The 18,119-nt window shown below is 46.6% G+C and overlaps 1 protein-coding gene across 5 annotated transcripts in view; it reads right to left on the bottom strand.

The window, feature by feature from the left end:
- Window positions 1-970: 970 nt before the first annotated feature.
- LOC135920387 (lipase 3-like) overlaps window positions 971-18,119 on the bottom strand; it is a 30,333-nt gene continuing 13,184 nt past the window's right edge. For 2 of the 5 annotated variants that reach the window (XM_065454641.2, XM_065454639.1), the window contains exons 3-9: window positions 16,387-16,501; window positions 15,022-15,172; window positions 13,785-13,880; window positions 10,588-10,776; window positions 7,890-7,961; window positions 7,682-7,750; window positions 971-1,263 (exon numbers count right to left, since the gene is read on the bottom strand). In XM_065454641.2, coding sequence (XP_065310713.2) covers window positions 1,006-1,263; window positions 7,682-7,750; window positions 7,890-7,961; window positions 10,588-10,776; window positions 13,785-13,880; window positions 15,022-15,172; window positions 16,387-16,501 — 950 coding nt within the window. In that variant the 3' untranslated portion in view covers window positions 971-1,005. Of the gene's footprint in view, window positions 1,264-7,681; window positions 7,764-7,889; window positions 7,962-10,587; window positions 10,777-13,784; window positions 13,881-15,021; window positions 15,173-16,386; window positions 16,502-18,119 lie in introns of all 5 variants that reach the window. The other 3 variants (XM_070527552.1, XM_070527553.1, XM_070527554.1) reach the window with 3 other exon arrangements.

Raw genomic sequence — 18,119 nt, 5'->3', positions numbered from 1 at the left:
CTAAAATCTGTGACGTCACACTAGTACGTAGGCGATGCTGTTTCGGTGCGAAATTCTACAAAGCAAAGTTCTGACTTCCCTCTCCTTGCTATGGAAGTCAAACTTTTTTACTGCAAAAACATGAAAGCCCAAAAGTAAGAACTTACAAATGTAAATTGATTCAGTGTTTGGTGTTCATTTTTCATGTATGCAAGCAATGTCATTTTCCCCACACTATTTTCTCGATTCTGCAAATTGCAAAACCGAAACCCTCTGACTTGTCCTTTCTTTTTTTTTAATCTTACGAGCGCGACCTCAAGCGGGACAGAAAACGGAGACAGGCACCATATGCGAGCTCGCTGAGTTACATTCCAAATTTACAAAGTACAGGGCTATATACTAGACAAGAATGGTAGCACTCAGCGTTATTACACCACGTCACTCACATTCCGACTAAGAAACTCCATTTCCTTTCTTGTGATACGAACAGAAGCGGTGCCAGGGCATTTACCTCTTTTGTTGATGCTCAATACCTCGAAGACCAATCTGTTGGGTTCTGATATAAACTGTCAACGTAGACAACGTATATTACCAAAAAAGAAAAGTGGACTACACTTGCGTAATTGACAGTGATCGTCACATAGATTTCATGACTCTGCTGTAGCTTCCATTTCTTTTTTTTCTTACAGATGTGCGTGTTCTTTTGTGTTCCGTTTGATTTGTTACTGACAGCACGAATCAAGAACCCAGCAACGAAGTAGCATTGTGCTCCCAACCACGATCCACATAACATCCAATAAGTGAGTGGAACATATTTGGGTATATGCTTCCCTCGTTAAAAGTGAAACATGTGAGCAACGAATGCCCATGAGCGTTAATTGGCTCTTTCTTCGGTGGAACGTGTTGCTACTGCTGATATATAACACTCGATTTTGTTCCAGATAAGTGGCGCTAAGCAAGTGGAACTCCTGAATCTCGCCCAGGCGTTCCACTGGAGTGGTCTAAATTTCTGGGAACTTCCTTTAATCAGCCGTTATCAGTCGCGGTGTATCTCTCGAGAAAGGCGAGCAGGCGCCCAAACAACACGTCCGGGTTGTTCAATGCAACCAAGAAGTGCGCATGCGTGTAGTAGGGATCGTCGATGAAGTGGTCCATCGCGACGTGCGGCCCCAGTTCCCGGATGAGCTCCTGGACGTTCGGCGGGGTGATCACGTGGTCACCTCGGCTCCAGAAAATGCCCACGTCCGTTCGAACGTTGCCGAGGCGGTACTCGGCCGGTACCCGCTGCAAAGCAAGTGCCTGTCAATACCGGCTGGTGCTGGTACGTAAGGATGTATTAAACAGAAGAAAGTCATCAGTTTAGTGAGCTGCCCTTTAAATGCTACAGCGATGAGCGGGGCGTAGTCAATAAAAGCCACTATCTTCGACTCCCCCTCGTACGCTTTCGCTCGCACCTACGTCATATAGCGCGCGGCCACGATGTTATCGCACTTAGGATCTATACGGAACATCTCGCCTACGCCGACACCGGCGACGGTGGTGGAGATGCTCCTGGAGTGTCCATATAATTGAATAAATATATACGAGTACGAACGCCTGTCCACGTAACCTATCTTCTGTTAGACCAGGTTCACTTTGTAACGTTAAAGATGCAACACTCGACACCTTAAAGGCCACCTAGCTGCAACATAATTTGACTTAGGTGTTTTGGGTATTATTGAGTAGCATATAATATTAAAGAAGTTTTCGCAGTGCTGTAGCGCTTTTACTTGTGCAGTTATCTTAATAACAGTATTTCAAAACACACTTAAGCCGAAAATCCGTGCCCCAGGTGGTTAGTGAATATGACGCGTATTCAAAAGCATGGCTTCCGGGACTATCGGCGCACCGCAGGCACTTCCCAAACTTGGAGGCGAAAAGCTGGGCTTGTTCTCGACACTCTGGGATCGGTTACTGTCGGCGAGTGATAGTGATAGCGTATTGTTTTTTTCTTTTTAGTTCCGGTATCAAAAACGCACATTTGTGCTCTCTCTGCGCGAAGTAGTCACTCTTATTTCAAATCGGGAAATGTTGCACGAAGACCACTTCTTCCATTCTTATATTATCTGAAATTAGCCTTCTTACGAAGTCCAAAATTTCATGGCGGAGTGTCTTTAATCCACGAGCCTACCAAGTTGTATCACAACGTTTAGTGAAACTTAGGAGTTTGTGCATGCAGTGGTGTTCATTAGCCGCGTAGATTTTTCTTTTTAAATCTTTTTTTTTTCTTTTTTTTAGGGTACGCACCTGCGGCCAAGCGAACGTTTCCTCCGTGGTGTTTGAGCCGTCCACAAGTACATCTAATGATTCCAGGAGTACAGAAGAAGACAGATCTACCGGCCCCTGTTCTAAAACAGCTCAGCTTACTTCTTTTGCATGAAAAGTACAGGAACCATGTGCACATCTATACCGATGGATCGACTACGTCGTGCAGTTCTGGTGGTGCCGTGGTTATACCAACGCGAGGAATGACACTACGCTTCAAGACATCGCATGTCACGACCTCAACGGCGGCAGAACTAACGGCCCTGCGTCGAGCACTGGAATTCATCGAATGTGAAAGAGCTAGAAAATGGGCTGTGTTCTGTGATTCAAAACCGGCATTACAGTGCACGCAGTCAGCTCTCCGACACGGATGCCATGACCAATTGACATATGACATCGCGAAACTTTACCATCATGTCCAACAAAAGGGTCACGAGGTCGTTTTTCAATGGGTACCTGGCCATTGTGGAATCAGTGGCAATGATTGCGCCGATAACGCTGCTCGCACAGCACATCATGACGAGCACAGCGTTCCAATTCCGCTTTCGAGGACAGACGCCGCAATGCAGCTTCGACACCTGGCATGCAGTCTCACACTGACCGAGTGGAACTCGCCAAACTTGCGACTTACACGACTGCATCGACTAAACCCCTCCCTGCAACTCCGACCTCCACTCAGACTTCCTCGACGTGAAGCTACGCTTCTCTGTCGCCTTTGGCTAGGAGTTGCCTTCACAAAGGCATACTCTGCATTAATTGGAATGAGTGACAGCGCAGCATGCGAGGTCTGTGGCACCGAAGAAAACATCGACCACCTGCTGTGCCACTGTCCACGATACACCCCTGAGAGACAAGAACTTGCCAAAGCCTTTCAAAAACTGGACAATCGGCCGCTTTCTGTGCAGGTGCTGTTGGAACAGCGCCCCCATCGCCCGTCGGCCCATAAAGCGGTGAAGGCACTTTTGTGCTACTTAAGGACGACGGGCTTGTGCGACCATCTGTGACTATTAATGAAATTTCTGTAAGCCCACACACGTCAGCGAACTCACCGCAGTTTCCTTCTTTCCTTCCCTCCTCTCTTTCCCTGTTATCTTTGTTATCCCCTTTCCCATTCCCCCGGTGTAGGGTAGCAAACCGGACGTTATTCTGGTTAACCTCCCTGCCTTCTCCTTATCTCTTTCCTCCTCCTCCCTCTTTTTAAATCTCTATGTGAAAAGGAGTAGCCGGCGCCAGCTAAAGGCGACAACATTCCTAAGTACGACACAATAAAGAAAAATTTTAAAATCCTGTTAGAACACTGGCAAGCGTATTTCATCTGCTGCATATTTTAGCAATAAGTTTCACAACACTGAAGCATGCCGTCCCCTCCTCCTTTTGCCCCGCAAAGACAAACAAACGCGCATGAAATCACTGTGACAAGAATAAACCGAATGATTTTAGGAACGGTGCCTGTTTCGTAGAAAAGAGGGTATTTAGGGATTGCGACGAATGACGCGAATTATGACGAGGTTAGTAAAGCGGTAAAAAGACGCAGCGGGAGCTTCTTTGTTTGTTTTTCTAGTGGTGAATGCCCGTGTTCATTTCCCTTAATACACACGCAGACAGCAGACATGTGAGCCCCCCTCCCAACCCCTAGCTCAGAGAAAGACAAACATAGCACAGACACCCACAATCGGATTTCAATGTACCTCGGATATGTTCGAGGGAAGCCATATAATCTCGGCGGAGTGGCGAAATTTAGTAATGCATTATGAGAACATCACTCTGGTGCCGGCTCCGCGTTTTATACTTTTGTTTTGTTTTCAGAACCGAACGCAGCTTCAAGCGACAGGCGAGTTGCTTCATTTTACTTCGAAATGAAAACCATGAAGAAACTACAAAAAATATCGCGTCGTGCTCAATGGCGGGTCTTGAGCATTGCTCTTTGCTTCATATTTACATAGCGATGAAGAATGTGATAAAAAGTCGCTATGCTTTTAACACGCAAGAACTTTCTTTGACGTCAGGAGCTACTCCCGGTGTCAGGTATGGCAGGTGGCCGGCTAGGGGTCTTATTGAAGGCACGCAAACAAAAGGAGGAGTATGGAGGGAAGTGGAGTAAGTAACTGGCTAGTCATTCCATTACGGAGTAATCTGTATAGCACGTTCCTTTATGAAGCAGCTGGTATGGTATATTCCGAGAAAACGTTGTAATTCTGAGAATGGACCCGTGCATACTTTCTATATATTTCTTTCCGTTTTTATCCCCAAATTTCGGTCAGCGTTTCAATGAGTGCCTGTAGGAGTATAAAAAGGTCCATCATTTTGATTTATTCGTAGTGTTGCTTCAAAATCGTTGTGAGACCTGTGCATTTGCTTACTTCATGACATTAAATTGTACTGCGTTGCAACACCATGTAGCGTCCCTGTTGAAGACATCGCAATAAGGCGAACAGCCAGCCAGCAGCCAAATAAAAGAAGAGTGATGAAGGGAGGCGGGGGAGGGTGAAGGGGGGGAGCACGTAAACAATAGCACCGCATTATAAAGCTACCACTACATGGCTATAACTTTGAGCGTGGAGAAGAGAGAGGAAGTAAGAAACCACAAGCAGATGAGATAATGTATGTGATGACTCAATGAACCCGTTTTCATGAAAGATTTCGTTTTAATACACAGTGGAGATAAAGCAAAGGACCATTCACCAGTTTCACTCAGGAATGTAGTTCTAGGTTATATTTTGATGCCACTTTTGTCATACTTTATGCAAAGCAATTACAACACATGATTGATTGTCGAAGTGGCTTATATTCAGCGCGAGGACATCAAAACCGCCGCCTCGACATCGATTTTCTCGATAAAAAACAATCACTTTCCTCGAAGGTGGCTGCCGAGAAGAATGCGTTTCTGAACTCATATGGAATGAGCCATCTTGTCAAATGGCCACTTTTCTTGTATTTGTTGCTACCCGTCGTATTTGTTTTGACCCGAGACAGAGGGCCCGTCTTCGATCTAGCTTGGCTGCAGTGGCCGCATTTTGATGGGCGCGAAATGCAAAAACACTCGTGCACAGTTTGCACGTTAAAGAACTCCAGGTGGTCAAAACTAATCCGGTGTGCCCCACTACGGCGTTCTCGTAATCACATCATGGTTTCGACCCGTAAAACTTCGGAAGTTAACTTTTAGTTAATTTCTAAGGATAGTGTGCGTGCTAGAATGCGGAGTTGTCTCGCAGCGTCGGTCCTTGAGAGTGCAAAGGGGACGCAGTGGTCTTTTTTGTTTGACGTCCGAGCTGCCTTATCTGAGTCATCATTTCCAATGATAGCGCAATGACCTAGTGTTCATTGAAAGGAGATTTCATGGCCCTCGTCATACAAGCACTCGGTAAGCACTCGGGGAAGTTAAAGATATAAAGCTTTACTCATCTCTCTTGATCTCAAAGGTGCCTTCGACAGCGTTTGGCTATCCAAAAGTTTTACAGTTCCTCACAACTGGTCCCAAAACATTTGGCAGTTGTTAAAAAATTTCCTTAAACACTGTCATTTAGCGCTGTAGCGCTTGCGACGTGTAAGCCACACCCTCATTTGGAAGTCCTGAGGGCCCACTAATGAAGCCCCAACAGTGATATGCTATAATTAATAACACTTAAGTCTCCCTTTACCACCCGGTGAGTCAATACAGGTATTTACCGACCATAGTTCGCTGTCATTTTCGCGACCAACCGCTCGGATCAAGAAGCAAACACCCGCTAGGCACTCGTGTTATCTCCGGCTAAAACAAAATCGCTGCCGCGATATTTGAAAGCGACCGGATTGAGTCAGCGTCTGTGATCCGGACTGAGTGACCAACTGATATCTCCAGTGGACTTTCTCTTCTTTTAATCTTTCCGTCCCCCTGTCCCTTTCCCCTGTGTAGGGTAGCCAACCGGGCTCAGTCCTGGTTAACCTCCCTACCTTTCATTTATCATTTTCTCTCTCTCTCTCTCTCCGGCTGGGTGCGTCGTACAAAGGCATGATCAGCACAAAAAAATGCTTAATTCCTATACATCCCAGATAGTCATGTCAACAGTTCCACCCGAATTCGCAACCGCACTGTTGGTTTAAACGGCGTCACCCTGAAATGCAAACAAAAAATAAAAATCCTCGGCGTAATTTTTTTTATTGGTACCTTTACTCAACATCTGACTCCAAGGCCGCTCTCCAGTGCATCATGTCGCCATTTCGTCATGCACCGAATGAGCAATTAGTCACTGACATAAGACTTCTTCACCACCACGCAATAGAGCAAATAACACACCATACATAGTATGTTAGTGGATACCAGGCCATTCCGGTACCTATATACGGCAACAACCGTGTATATGAGGCCGCCCGATCTGCTCATGATAATAGTATAGCTACGAAGTGGGGACCACTGCGTAGCGTCCCCACTGCGTAGCTACAACATCATCGAGAACAGACGCAGCTACAGGGCTTCGTTAGCTCGCAAGTGAACTTGCACAGCGGAAATCGACGGAATTTACCAACGCTTGTCTCCATAACTAGGATCCGAGTGAACGGCTCCACCTTCCGTTTTTGCGCAAACCCTTACCTGGCCATACCCAGTCTATAAGCAATCACGGAGACTTGTCGACTTAATAAACTAATGCTATTTTAAATGCGTAAGCATTTCTGTGTTTACCAAACAAGAAAACTGTCCGTCCCTTCGTCCCGTAATTGGGTCGCTTTCGATATAGCGCCCTCAGCAGCAAGTGCATTCACCTCGGTGCTGCCTCTCCCTTCAACGCCAACGAAGCGGCGAGAACACAACGTTCACGGAGCCCTCAGCTCCCGCCTCACTCTGCCACTTTCGCAGATCGCTTTCGAGATACGGGCCCGCGCGTCTCTTTTCAACGCTAAGTAAGCGGCGAGAACACAGCGCGCGCAGCTATCAGCCCTCGGCACTCTTTTTCGGCATCGCATATCGCTTTCAAGGTACGGTCCGCGCGCTGGTGCCGTACGAAGCCGCCGCCAGGGTACGTTTGGTCAATGGTACGACGCGGATGGACAAGGCGCTAAACAGCGATAACGGCTTATAAATGATCGGAACGTCATCACCGCACCTAGCGCCGCCACCTGCAGTACTTTGCTTGCGTCATCAACGCTCCTCACGCCACCGTCTTCACCAGTTTGCGTCACCGCATCGCTGTCGTTTGTACTGGCCAGATCCAGTTTCGTAACATTGATAATGACACCGGGATGCGTGGAGATGAAGTGACACAATGCTTACGCATAATTAGACCACTCCTAGAGGAGTTTCTGTGTCATGTCCTGTTCCCTGTCACCTTTTTTTTTTCATATGTGTATTCCCCTCCCGGTGTAGGGTAGCAAACCGGACGTGAGTATGGTTCACTTCCCTGCAATTATCCTCTTTGACTCTTACCTGACCGTAGATGAGCATGTTCCTTCGAGGCCCATAGTCGAACTTCTGAGGTCTCGCAGAAGCCACCAGCTGGGTGAAAGAACTAAGAAAGTCACACGTCGTATGGCTTCATCCGCTCTCTGCTTCAAATGCGTTAACTGAGCTGTGACGCACTGTTGGCATTCACGCTTTCTTTGAATTTTCCCACATTTCTGCCTCTTACGCGTACCTGAGCAAAGTGAACGATGTTCTTGGTGGACGTACCTCCAGGCATGAAATGCAGGTAGACGGGAAGCCTTGTCTGCAAGGTGCAACATCATAATGATTATTAGGATGCGAAATGAAGCAGACACTACCAGCGGTGTGTGACAGACAGGCAGAGGCGAGGTCAGATGTTCCTGCTAGAGCTACAAGAAAGTCTGCTACGTCGCTTCACCGCACCCATTGCTTACGCATGGTTTCACTGTAATGTAGTGCGATGAAAAAAGCTGACAGACACTTGGCTGCAGGTGCGCTGCCTCCATTTATCGAGAAACTCTAAGCTCACATGTTCGAGGTTAGCAATGAAGTATTCAGCCAACAGTTCGCGAGTTCTGCCAACAAAACTCGCATTCTGATAAATACACAAAGTAATACAGCTACCTCTGTCTTCTACAACACTGCTGCGATCGAGGCTACCGTATTTATTCGAATATAGATTGAACTCTCTTATTATATATTTTTTAATTGTTACGCTAAATGAACTACCGACCTATATTCATGACCAAATCATTTCGACTTATATTCGTGATATCCTAGCTAACGAAGTTCCTCCATCGCGCCCGCCCAAAGGTCAGTCTAAAGATTATCCTGACTGGCTTAAAAAAGGCTGCATAACCTATGCACTCGATGGCATCGAGGACGACGTCGCTTGGCGTGCCAAGAACGCCTGCGAGGCATTCGAAGAAGACGGCTTATTCTCTGGCAGTTCCGACAAGGATGTAGCTTGGGGCGTCGACTAGCGAGCTTATGGTAAATAAGGATATGCCATGTTCCAAAGTTTGCCGTTTTTCTAATAAGATATCATCGACCTACATTCGAAATGCATTTCTTTTTTTCTCAGCGACTTCAATATATAAGGGTCGACCTATATTCGTGACCGATCTCTTTTCGAGTAAACGTTGTAGTTAGCGCTACAGTTGTGGTCGCTATTCAAGTTTTGTGTTTCAAAACATGGCGGTTGAGGCGTCTGGAAGCTCTGTCTCATCTCAACCAATTCGTTAGAACTCTAGTTGCTTTATGACCTTCCACCAGAGCAAGAATATAAGTTGTCAAGCCCCATCGACTCCACTGAAAAAGAGGGGCTTCTGGAACGAAATAATCAAAATAGAGCTCCTTTATTTGTTTCACATTATAATGGCGGAGACTCACGAGCGGTTATATACCCTGAGACCCGCAGCTAGAAATCTCGCTTAAACAATTTAAACGGATGCGGAACCTAGCAGTTTAGCTTATACTAATGAAATCTCTTTGCACTACTTGGGCGTCTTCTGCTAAACGTTGACTGCGGAAAACTTTGTTAGGTTAGGTTAGGTAAGGTTAGGAATACGCAGAATGCTTTGCCGGCTTTCTTTTAGCCTGCGTGGGGCAAACAGTCGAGCACGTCTTCATCACTTTGAAACTGATGTCACGCTTTTCCTAAATTCGGTTTAAGGAGGGCACAAGAGCTAAAAGCACAACACGCCTAACAAAGCCTAATTTCTTCAAAATCTGCTTATAAAAATACGACAGCTGTGTTAGTTGCTACTAGGCGGCTTGAAGTGAAAAAAAAAAGTTAAGCGATGGCATAGTCCACATTTCGATGCACCCTAAAAATAAATAGGTTGCACCGTCAAGAAAAAGAACACTTTTCTCGAAACCATGTTTTCAAAAGCAGCCATTTTTCTATCTTTTATTTTTGCTCTCCCAATCTCTTGTACGAGGACGAAAAACAAACATGCGACAGGCACTACACGCAACTAAAGAGCAAGTTCAATCAGAGCAGGCGCACTCAAAGTGTTGTGCACTTGTTTAAAGCTGCAAACCGTTGATATCCTCTTCTTGTATACGGGCATTCTGATTCGCACCGGGGTTTTTTTTTGTTGTTGTTGTAACATTCTCTTCCCTGCTGCTTCATTTTCTTGGCCATGTTTTGTTCTGCGCGCATGAGTACAGTAGGACGGGTTATTACGCCTTACAGGCTTTACAAACAGCATGAGGGAATCAAATTTAGGATACAAGGGGGTAGGGTGATCAAGGGCCAGGGGGGGGGGGGGTTGAGGCAGGAGTTTGCATGCTGAGCGAAGGGCAGTGGAAAGAGTAGGAATTGAGCGGACTGGTATTCCGGTATTAAATAAAGTTTGAGAAATTAAGACGGGGACCAGCAGGAGGGACACGTAGAAATGCTAACTTACAATTAAATGACATTGTTCCCAATAAGCACAATTACGCACTCATACACACAGCACTGCCCAAATTAACTTTAAAAGAAAAGACAGGGGACCATCACACTATGGTCCTTTGCAAATACAGGTGGCAGACACCAGGCTAGCAGCTACTTCAAAAGCCCTCCGGCGTTTGGCGTCTCATTCCTGCTCCATATCATATTGACCGCAAATAAAGACGGGGACATATGGAGAGAACACATAAACATCATTTTGCGGTCAATATGATATGCAGTAAATACCAACTAGGCCAAAGTGAAGTTCTTCATTCCTGCTCGTACCATGAAGGAGTGCGAGGTTGCGGATGCTGTGATGGTCGCCCCCCCCCTCTTTCTCTCTCGCTCAAGATTTTAGGCCGTCCCCCCGTTCGTGATCTTGTCGCATCGCCCAGTGACATTTAGTAGGAGGTTAGCGCTTCTACGCGTGCCTGTCCAGGGTCATGCCCGTCTTTTTTTGGCGGTTCACCTGCACGGCGTAAAAACACGCCCTCGCTCCTCGCACCTCGTTCATGTACTTGCTCCCGAGGTCGCCGGCTATGTCGCCGATCAGCGAGCAGACCGCTCGCGTGGGGAGCGCGCAGAACTTGCTGGCCCACGGCATGTAGAAGGCGCCCCGCGGCAGCACTTCCGCCAGGAACGCCTCGTGGCCGCTCGTCTGCGCAACGGGTCGCAGCGTTGGCCTTATTCGTCCACTGAAACAACATCAAGGCCTACGCGGCACTGCAGAGAGGACGGGGCACCTCTCATGCCTATCGTTTCGTACAAGCCAACAAAAATGAATGAATGAATGAATGAATGAATGAATGAATGAATGAATGAATGAATGAATGAATGAATGAATGAATGAATGAATGAATGAATGAATGAATGAGGTAATTATTCCATCAAACAAATCTTTGTTGTAAAATGTCAAACTAAGTTGACAGTGACGAAGAACGTTCGCGCGATGCTGAACGAAAACGACATTCGCGAGCCCAGGCACCACCGAACGAGCAACGGCGCCAGACTCGCAACGCAATACGGCGGCAGAGGTACCGGATGGGCCGAGTGAATGACTTCAAAAGTACGGCCGGATGCCCAGTTACGACATTTATGGATAAACATTTCGGATTCAGTTGCAGACTGTGCTACCATCTGTGGTTCGAGAATGACCTGACGAGGATCGGAAATGTGCGAGACCTGACTAACCGGGACCGTGCGCTACAGGTACTGTCCCGTTCGTTTCCAGATGTTCCGGGTGACGTAGCAGACTTCAAGGTGTGCGGGACGTGCATGGAACTTCCGCTCAAAGGTGTGGTGCTCCAGTACTCAATCACGAACGGATACGTGTACCCTCGGATTCCGGGGCATCTGCTGAAACTGAACGCTGTAGAGGAACGCTTGATTGCGCTGCGGATCCCGTCCATGTGCACCTGGCGTCTGCTCGTCACGACCGGTGACAGTAGGGAACCAAGGCGCAAGCCGGGAACGTGCCCATCGACGTTCAGCAGACCATGCAGAGTCTTCCGAGGCACATCGACGACGACATAGCCATCGAAGTGCATCTGAAGACGCGACTGCTCGCCAAGCCGACTTACAGAAAGGGTCTCGTGAAGAAGACGAACATCAAGATGTGACTCGGCTACCTGATGAAGAGTCCGCTATACAAGTACCATAAGATTCAGTCAATTAAAGAAATGACAACCATTCAACACTGTGAAGATGGAATGGCAGCGTAAGCACTTTGCTTTTCATTTGAGAGCTTTGAATGTCGTCGCCTTTCGCTGCCATTCCATCTTCACGGAGTGGAGTGGTTGTCACGGGGAATGGCCGAAAAAAAGTTTTTTCGGCACGTGTCCTCCTCGCAGCACATTCTGTTCGTGAGACAAGCTGACTTCGTGGCGTGGTGTGTAAGCTTGAAAGCTGTGTTATGGGTCTGTGAGTGCGAGTGTCAGTCAGCAACAGACACACTCAAGTAATCACGGCGTAGCTCTTCTTCGTCAACTTCTTCAATGTGCAACGGAAAAGTACAGGAACGCGTCTGCTTCACTAAAGCTGCTACAGAAGTTTCGTAGGCTTTGTTCTGACGCGCGTCAGCAGCACACACTTCCGGCAGCTCGTAGCAATGCAAGTTCAAAGTTCGCGCCTAACTGCTCCGGCGAGCTGATTGGAGGGGCAACAAGAGATGGCACACCAACATGGCTGCATTTCCGGCTTCAAAAACGTGACGTCAAGACCTCTCCTATTTTGTTCCTTTCCTCCATGGTGGAAGGGCACTGAGTTTTTTGTTATGTGCGTGTGTGTGTGTGTGTTTGAAATGTGTTTTATACCAGTCAATTAGACCGATCTTACTTTCACTATATGACTCGCGCATTCGGCAAGGACCACTTCGATTGGCACTACACTTGGTGTTTGTTTGCTCTGTACCCGGTGCCGGTCAATCGTCTCAGATTGAGTCTAGGAGCCAGCATACAGGGATGGCAATGGTACGACCATGATGGCGTGGTGAAGACATTACTTTCCGTACCACCCAGCTATCTGCCAAAAACTAATCGCCAAGGCGGCAGCCAGCTGCCAGCAGGCAGCAGCTATAGCAGCAGCAACAGTCAGAAAGTCGAGGGAAGAGGCAAAGGAGCGTTCTCTTTTAAACAGTTTCAAGCGCAAGCAGGCGCGTTTTTAATCTGATCTGCCTTGTTTTGTCAGAAGACAAGGAGTAAGCAGGGACCGGTTTCGGGGAGCCCAAAAAATCTGAGGATGAAAAAAAAAAAGCTTGTTGCATCGGCAATTTGGAATCCCCATCAAGCGTACCTTGTTGAGCTACTGGAAGCCGTCCAAAATCACGCTGCCCGGTTTATTGCATCCCAGTACGACTATCGGCTAACTGTTAGAAACATCTAATCATCCCTCCACATTCAATCATCAACACATCGCCGAAAAATCTCACGCTTATGCTTCTTTCAAAAGCTCTATTACAATTTCACGCATTTACGCGACACTCTTCTTTTGCCACCCAACCGTACTTCACATTTTCTCTCAAACACCCTCAGTACTCAACGTCTTCACGGCTCTACTAAATCCTTCAACAGCTCTTTCTTGCCGGTAGCTATTGCAGAATGGAATAGTTTACCGGACCGCGTAGTAATCGAACGTAACCCTACCAAGTTTCGAAACATACTAACGAACTTTGAGTATTGATGCTTAATGGATTTTACTTATTATTACTACATCACACTTTTTTGAGTGCATTGGTTATTACTTTTTGTGTCTGACATTTATTTGATTACACCTTCTTAACCCCTTCTGAATGTTATTGTTATTGTTTCTTACTTCAGTCATGAGTGTTTGTACGTTTATTTTTCTTATGTATGCTCCCCCCTTATGTATTACTCCAACAGTGGCCTTTAAGGGTCACGAAATGATGATGATGATGATGATGACGATGCTGCTGCTGCTGCTGCTGATGATGATGAATTATCTAGCTAAGAGTAAAAGAGCTAGTAGGAAAAAGGTAGGCATGCAAAAACACAAATTTACCGCACTAATATACTAAGATATAATAAAAGCACAAATATGCAATGAAAAAGAGGCTAAAGTTCAATAAGAGATTGATGGAAAATTGTTATTTATTATTCTTCCTTCATTTAGTTTTAGTGTATCACGCAGAAATATGAGACCTTGGCTTACCAAGTATTTCTCGGCGTACGGCGTGAACGCTGTCAATGCGACGATTTCCACGTGCGTCAGCTTGTTGAACGGCGCCAACCCGGCGAATGCCTTCACCTGCGCAACGGTCGATGTGACTGAGTTCAGATGCCACCTGGTCAGCGCATTCTTAAATTTCGCGCATCGATATTCTTATTATCGTAACTCGATCCTACATTCCTTTGATACATACCATTATAACAAGGCACTCGCCGGCTTTCATTCTTGCTGGCTGTGCGAAATAAGGCGGGTACATCTCGGAGGCAATGGATTCAAAGGCATAGGTGAGTAGATCCTGACACCAATGCACGATATGTGTTCTCTCAAGGGTTTTAAAGCGATAACATTGTAAGATGAAAAGAGATGGTGTCAAAATCTATCAACCAGCGACCGCTTACTCTGAGTAACAGAAAGAGATCTCGAAAGTGAACTTTTTGTGAACTGTTTGCGCCGGAAGCAATTGCGGAACCAGAAACACGTTGTACACCACCACCCATTTGACCTTCGGCGATGTAAGAAGGTATGTCCTCCACAGAGCACTCGCAGGGCTCAGAGTGGAGGAGCGGGGAAGACGGAGGAGGCGGGGGGCCTTCGAAGCGATGTGACATACAAAGGCACGTGACAGGCACATCGGCGGTAGTTGCATGGGTGTGCGTCAGGTGTGCTGGGCTATACTACTCTCCACCCAACTTTTCACTGCGTGGAGGTGGCTCTAACAGAAAGTGATGTCGATAAATAATCATCGAAATATAGGATAAGCCATAATGCTATCGCCTTAACGACGCAAGGTGTAGAACGAGGACATCCGAGTTTCTTTGTTACGCTTCTTGACATGCTATGACTAAATAAAAGTAACTAATTAAATTTAGGCGTTTTAGATGCAAGAACCGTGTTCTGATCATGAGGCACGCCGTAGTGGGAAGCTCCGAATTAGTTGACAGCCTGGTGTTCTTTTAACGCGCGCTCAATGCATGTTACACGGCCGTTTATGCATAGCTCCCCCTGCCGGAATCGAACCCGCGTCCTCAAGCTCAGTAGCGCAACGTCATGGCCAATGGGATACCGCAGCGGGCTTATGCGCTGCGAAGGTACGCGTTTGGCATAGAAGTGGAAGAACACTTTTAGGCTGATATTGGTGCGGGCCTCGGTTATACGGACTGCATTTGAGCACTTCCCCGCGACACAGAAAGGAGGCACGCAAGACTGCATTTTCACTCGCCTTTCGGTTGTACTCGGGCCTCTCGGAGAGCATGGTGAAGAGTACGAGCGTACCCTGCGAGACGCCCACGTAAGGAACATCCTGCCACCCCGTGGCGCGAAGCACGTAGTCAATCTGCGCCGGAAGGTCCAACACGGCGTGTTCGTGAAAGCTGCGCGCGAATTCACGTGAGAGCGTAAGGGAGCGAGCCGTTGAAATCCCTTAAAGGGAGTAAACGCATAATGGAGCGACCAGCTCCAGTTCTAACTGATATAATTGGGAAAAGGGCGTGTAATGAGTGAACGCACCCGATGAATACTCAAAGCGATACTAACTGCAGTTCGTTTAGCCGTCGCTTAAGGTTAAATAAATCTTAAGGCTGGCATTTTTTCATGTACTATAGCCAGTGCACCTGTGTGCCGCCAGTCTTTCTTCGTCTCTTGGATGGCGAGTTGCTCTCCCTTTTTTTATTGAAATAAAAAAGAGAGACGCAGTGACCTAATAATGGTGATGGCTACTCCTTTTGAATAGCGGAAACAACAATATGAAGATATATGTAAGAAAATGAAAAAGAGAAAACCACGTCATAGGGTCAAAAATCCACATCACACAGTCGTATACACCCATGAACATATAAATATAACAGGCAAATGTAGGTTGCACCACGCTTCATAGCGATCTTTTCGTTTTCTGTCTTATCAGATGAAGTTGTCGTATCTGCTTACCGAAAACAGGCAGATTGATGCTACCAAGGCAAGTGGGCCTCACGTCAGCTTTGTCGAACCAACGTTCGCTATTATTTGCGTCGTCCCCCCATTTACGCCGTTAGAAAAAGCTCACCCGGGTGACTTTGTTTCTTATCCGAAGATTTGTCCGTTACGCGCGGCGACACCACGCAATGCGTTCATAGCGTCATCAATTCTCTGACATTAGCATTCTTGGGCAAGTCTTTGCTGAGGCGTCCATGTCTCAGTCGAGAAGCATCAGCAATATTCGCAGCATATATTTTCGCCATAGCATCTTACTTTAATACAGTAATATTTTTGCTTTTGTTATACAAATATATATAAATACCTAATATTACGCAGGACGTGTTCTTGTCCCAATAACTGCAATTTCCTTTTTTTTCGCAACGCAAGATGATAAGCAAACACACCAACTGTCTGTGGGCGTAGTCTTGTTGTTTTGTCTGCTGCAATAATATGGGCGTTACTGACAGTGATATTGCACGCAACCTTGTTTCTGGCTATTTCCACATGTTCGCATACACAAGGGCTGCCTGTCATCAAGGCGCATTACGTCAAGCTCTTGCTAGACGGGAAAAAAAATATAAGGAAAAGTACGATTGCCAGGTTGCGACGACATTATGCAATCAGAGTGACTCACGAGAAGTTCCAGAACGCCTTCGAGCGGACCTTGAGGTTTACGTGCCCCTTGCCGTACGAGTTACCGCGGACGTTGCCGATCCAAACGTCGTACTGCTGGTCCGCGAGCACGAACCCTGCGTCGTAACGAGTTAGGGATGTGGTGCGCCAAGGTGAACTTTGAATGCAAGAGCATTTATTTGCCTAACTCAATTTGCTTTATTGAATCCGAGTTTCTGGCCTCTGCACGATGCTAGGGCCTGACGACAGCAGCCAGTGTTGCGACGCCATCTATCGATGGCGTCGCAACACTGGCTGTTGTCGAGTTATCGCGTGTCTCGCAGCACCGTCATTTCATAACGATGCTCCTTTAAGGTATCGGTGACAATGACGATTATGCTATGACGGTCACGGTAATGACTATGATGACAGTGTAGTTATGATTCTTCAGACTAGTACATATTCAAATTCTGTCGCATTGACACCGTCAGTCCTGGATATATGAATTCTACTGAAGAGAAGGAAAACAGCTCCGTAACTAATTCTGGATATAGAACAGGGCACTGTCCCATTGTTCTTTGCATCTGTAAATTCTAACGGCATTATTTAATGAGTGCCGTAGCTAAGGTGATTTCCAAATTTTGAGACGTCCCCGCAGCCCCTCTTGCTGCAGCTATTGGACAAAACCTTCCGTAGAACAAACAGCGCACAAGACACGACAACGGGAAGGTCGGAGTTCAACTGTTTGTCGTCCTTCGTTTCGCCCGCTTCCTAACGCTGTTCGGTCAAGCTTCAGAACGTTGTCACTTATGCACGAGGCATGTACATTGTATGCTGGGAATAACCCAGCTTCTTCTTTGACAGCGCCACACACAAAAGAGTCGTTGACAAATATATTTTTATCTCTTCGATTATTACATGGGCCTTTGAACGCTTCTCCGTCTCACTGACCCATGCACTCTTGAACGTACCTCCATTCGTCACTGTCCCTTGACTCGATAGTTATGACGATTAATTGTAGCTATGTAGCTATGCCATGTGCACCTGGCAGGCATGTGAAAATACCCTAGGGAATGAAACTACAAAAAAGCACAAGAAAGCGATCTATCCACCGCCTGTCTACAGATAGATAGATAGATAGATAGATAGATAGATAGATAGATAGATAGATAGATAGATAGATAGATAGATAGATAGATAGATAGATAGATAGATAGATAGATAGATAGATAGATAGATAGATAGATAGATAGATAGATAGATAGATAGATAGATAGATAGATGGAAAGTGAGAGAGAGAGAGGAGTAGTCAGGGGAAATCAAAGAGGTTAACCAGGCTGAGCGCAGTTGGCGACCCTGCACAAGGGAGGGGGGAAAGGGCCGGCAGGGACTGCACTGCGCCACTCATGCTAGCCGATAAATAGGGGGGAAACTCTGTCTCTCGACCGAAGTGGTAACCGTGCTGAAATAACACCCTAAGATGATTCCTGGGCTAATTTTTTGTAACCCCTGGGCTAAATTTTTGTAACGAAGACCTCAAGACCTCGCCAACAAAGAGCGTCTCTACAGTCATTGTATATATGGGAACGACTGCAGCGTGCGACCTTGTGCATTGAAGTTAATGGGTGTTTCTCAAGCAACTCCTGGTCGCAGGTATTGCCAAGGAGTATTTGCCAGGAATTGCCAAGGAGCTCAGTATTTTCTTTAGTCGAGGGCTGGTGTTGTGCTCTGCTCGTCTATGAAGAGCTTTGAGGC

The sequence above is a fragment of the Dermacentor albipictus genome, chromosome 10 (genome assembly GCF_038994185.2).
Source record: "Dermacentor albipictus isolate Rhodes 1998 colony chromosome 10, USDA_Dalb.pri_finalv2, whole genome shotgun sequence".
NCBI lineage: Eukaryota > Metazoa > Arthropoda > Arachnida > Ixodida > Ixodidae > Dermacentor > Dermacentor albipictus.
This window is presented reverse-complemented; position numbering and strand designations above follow the sequence as displayed.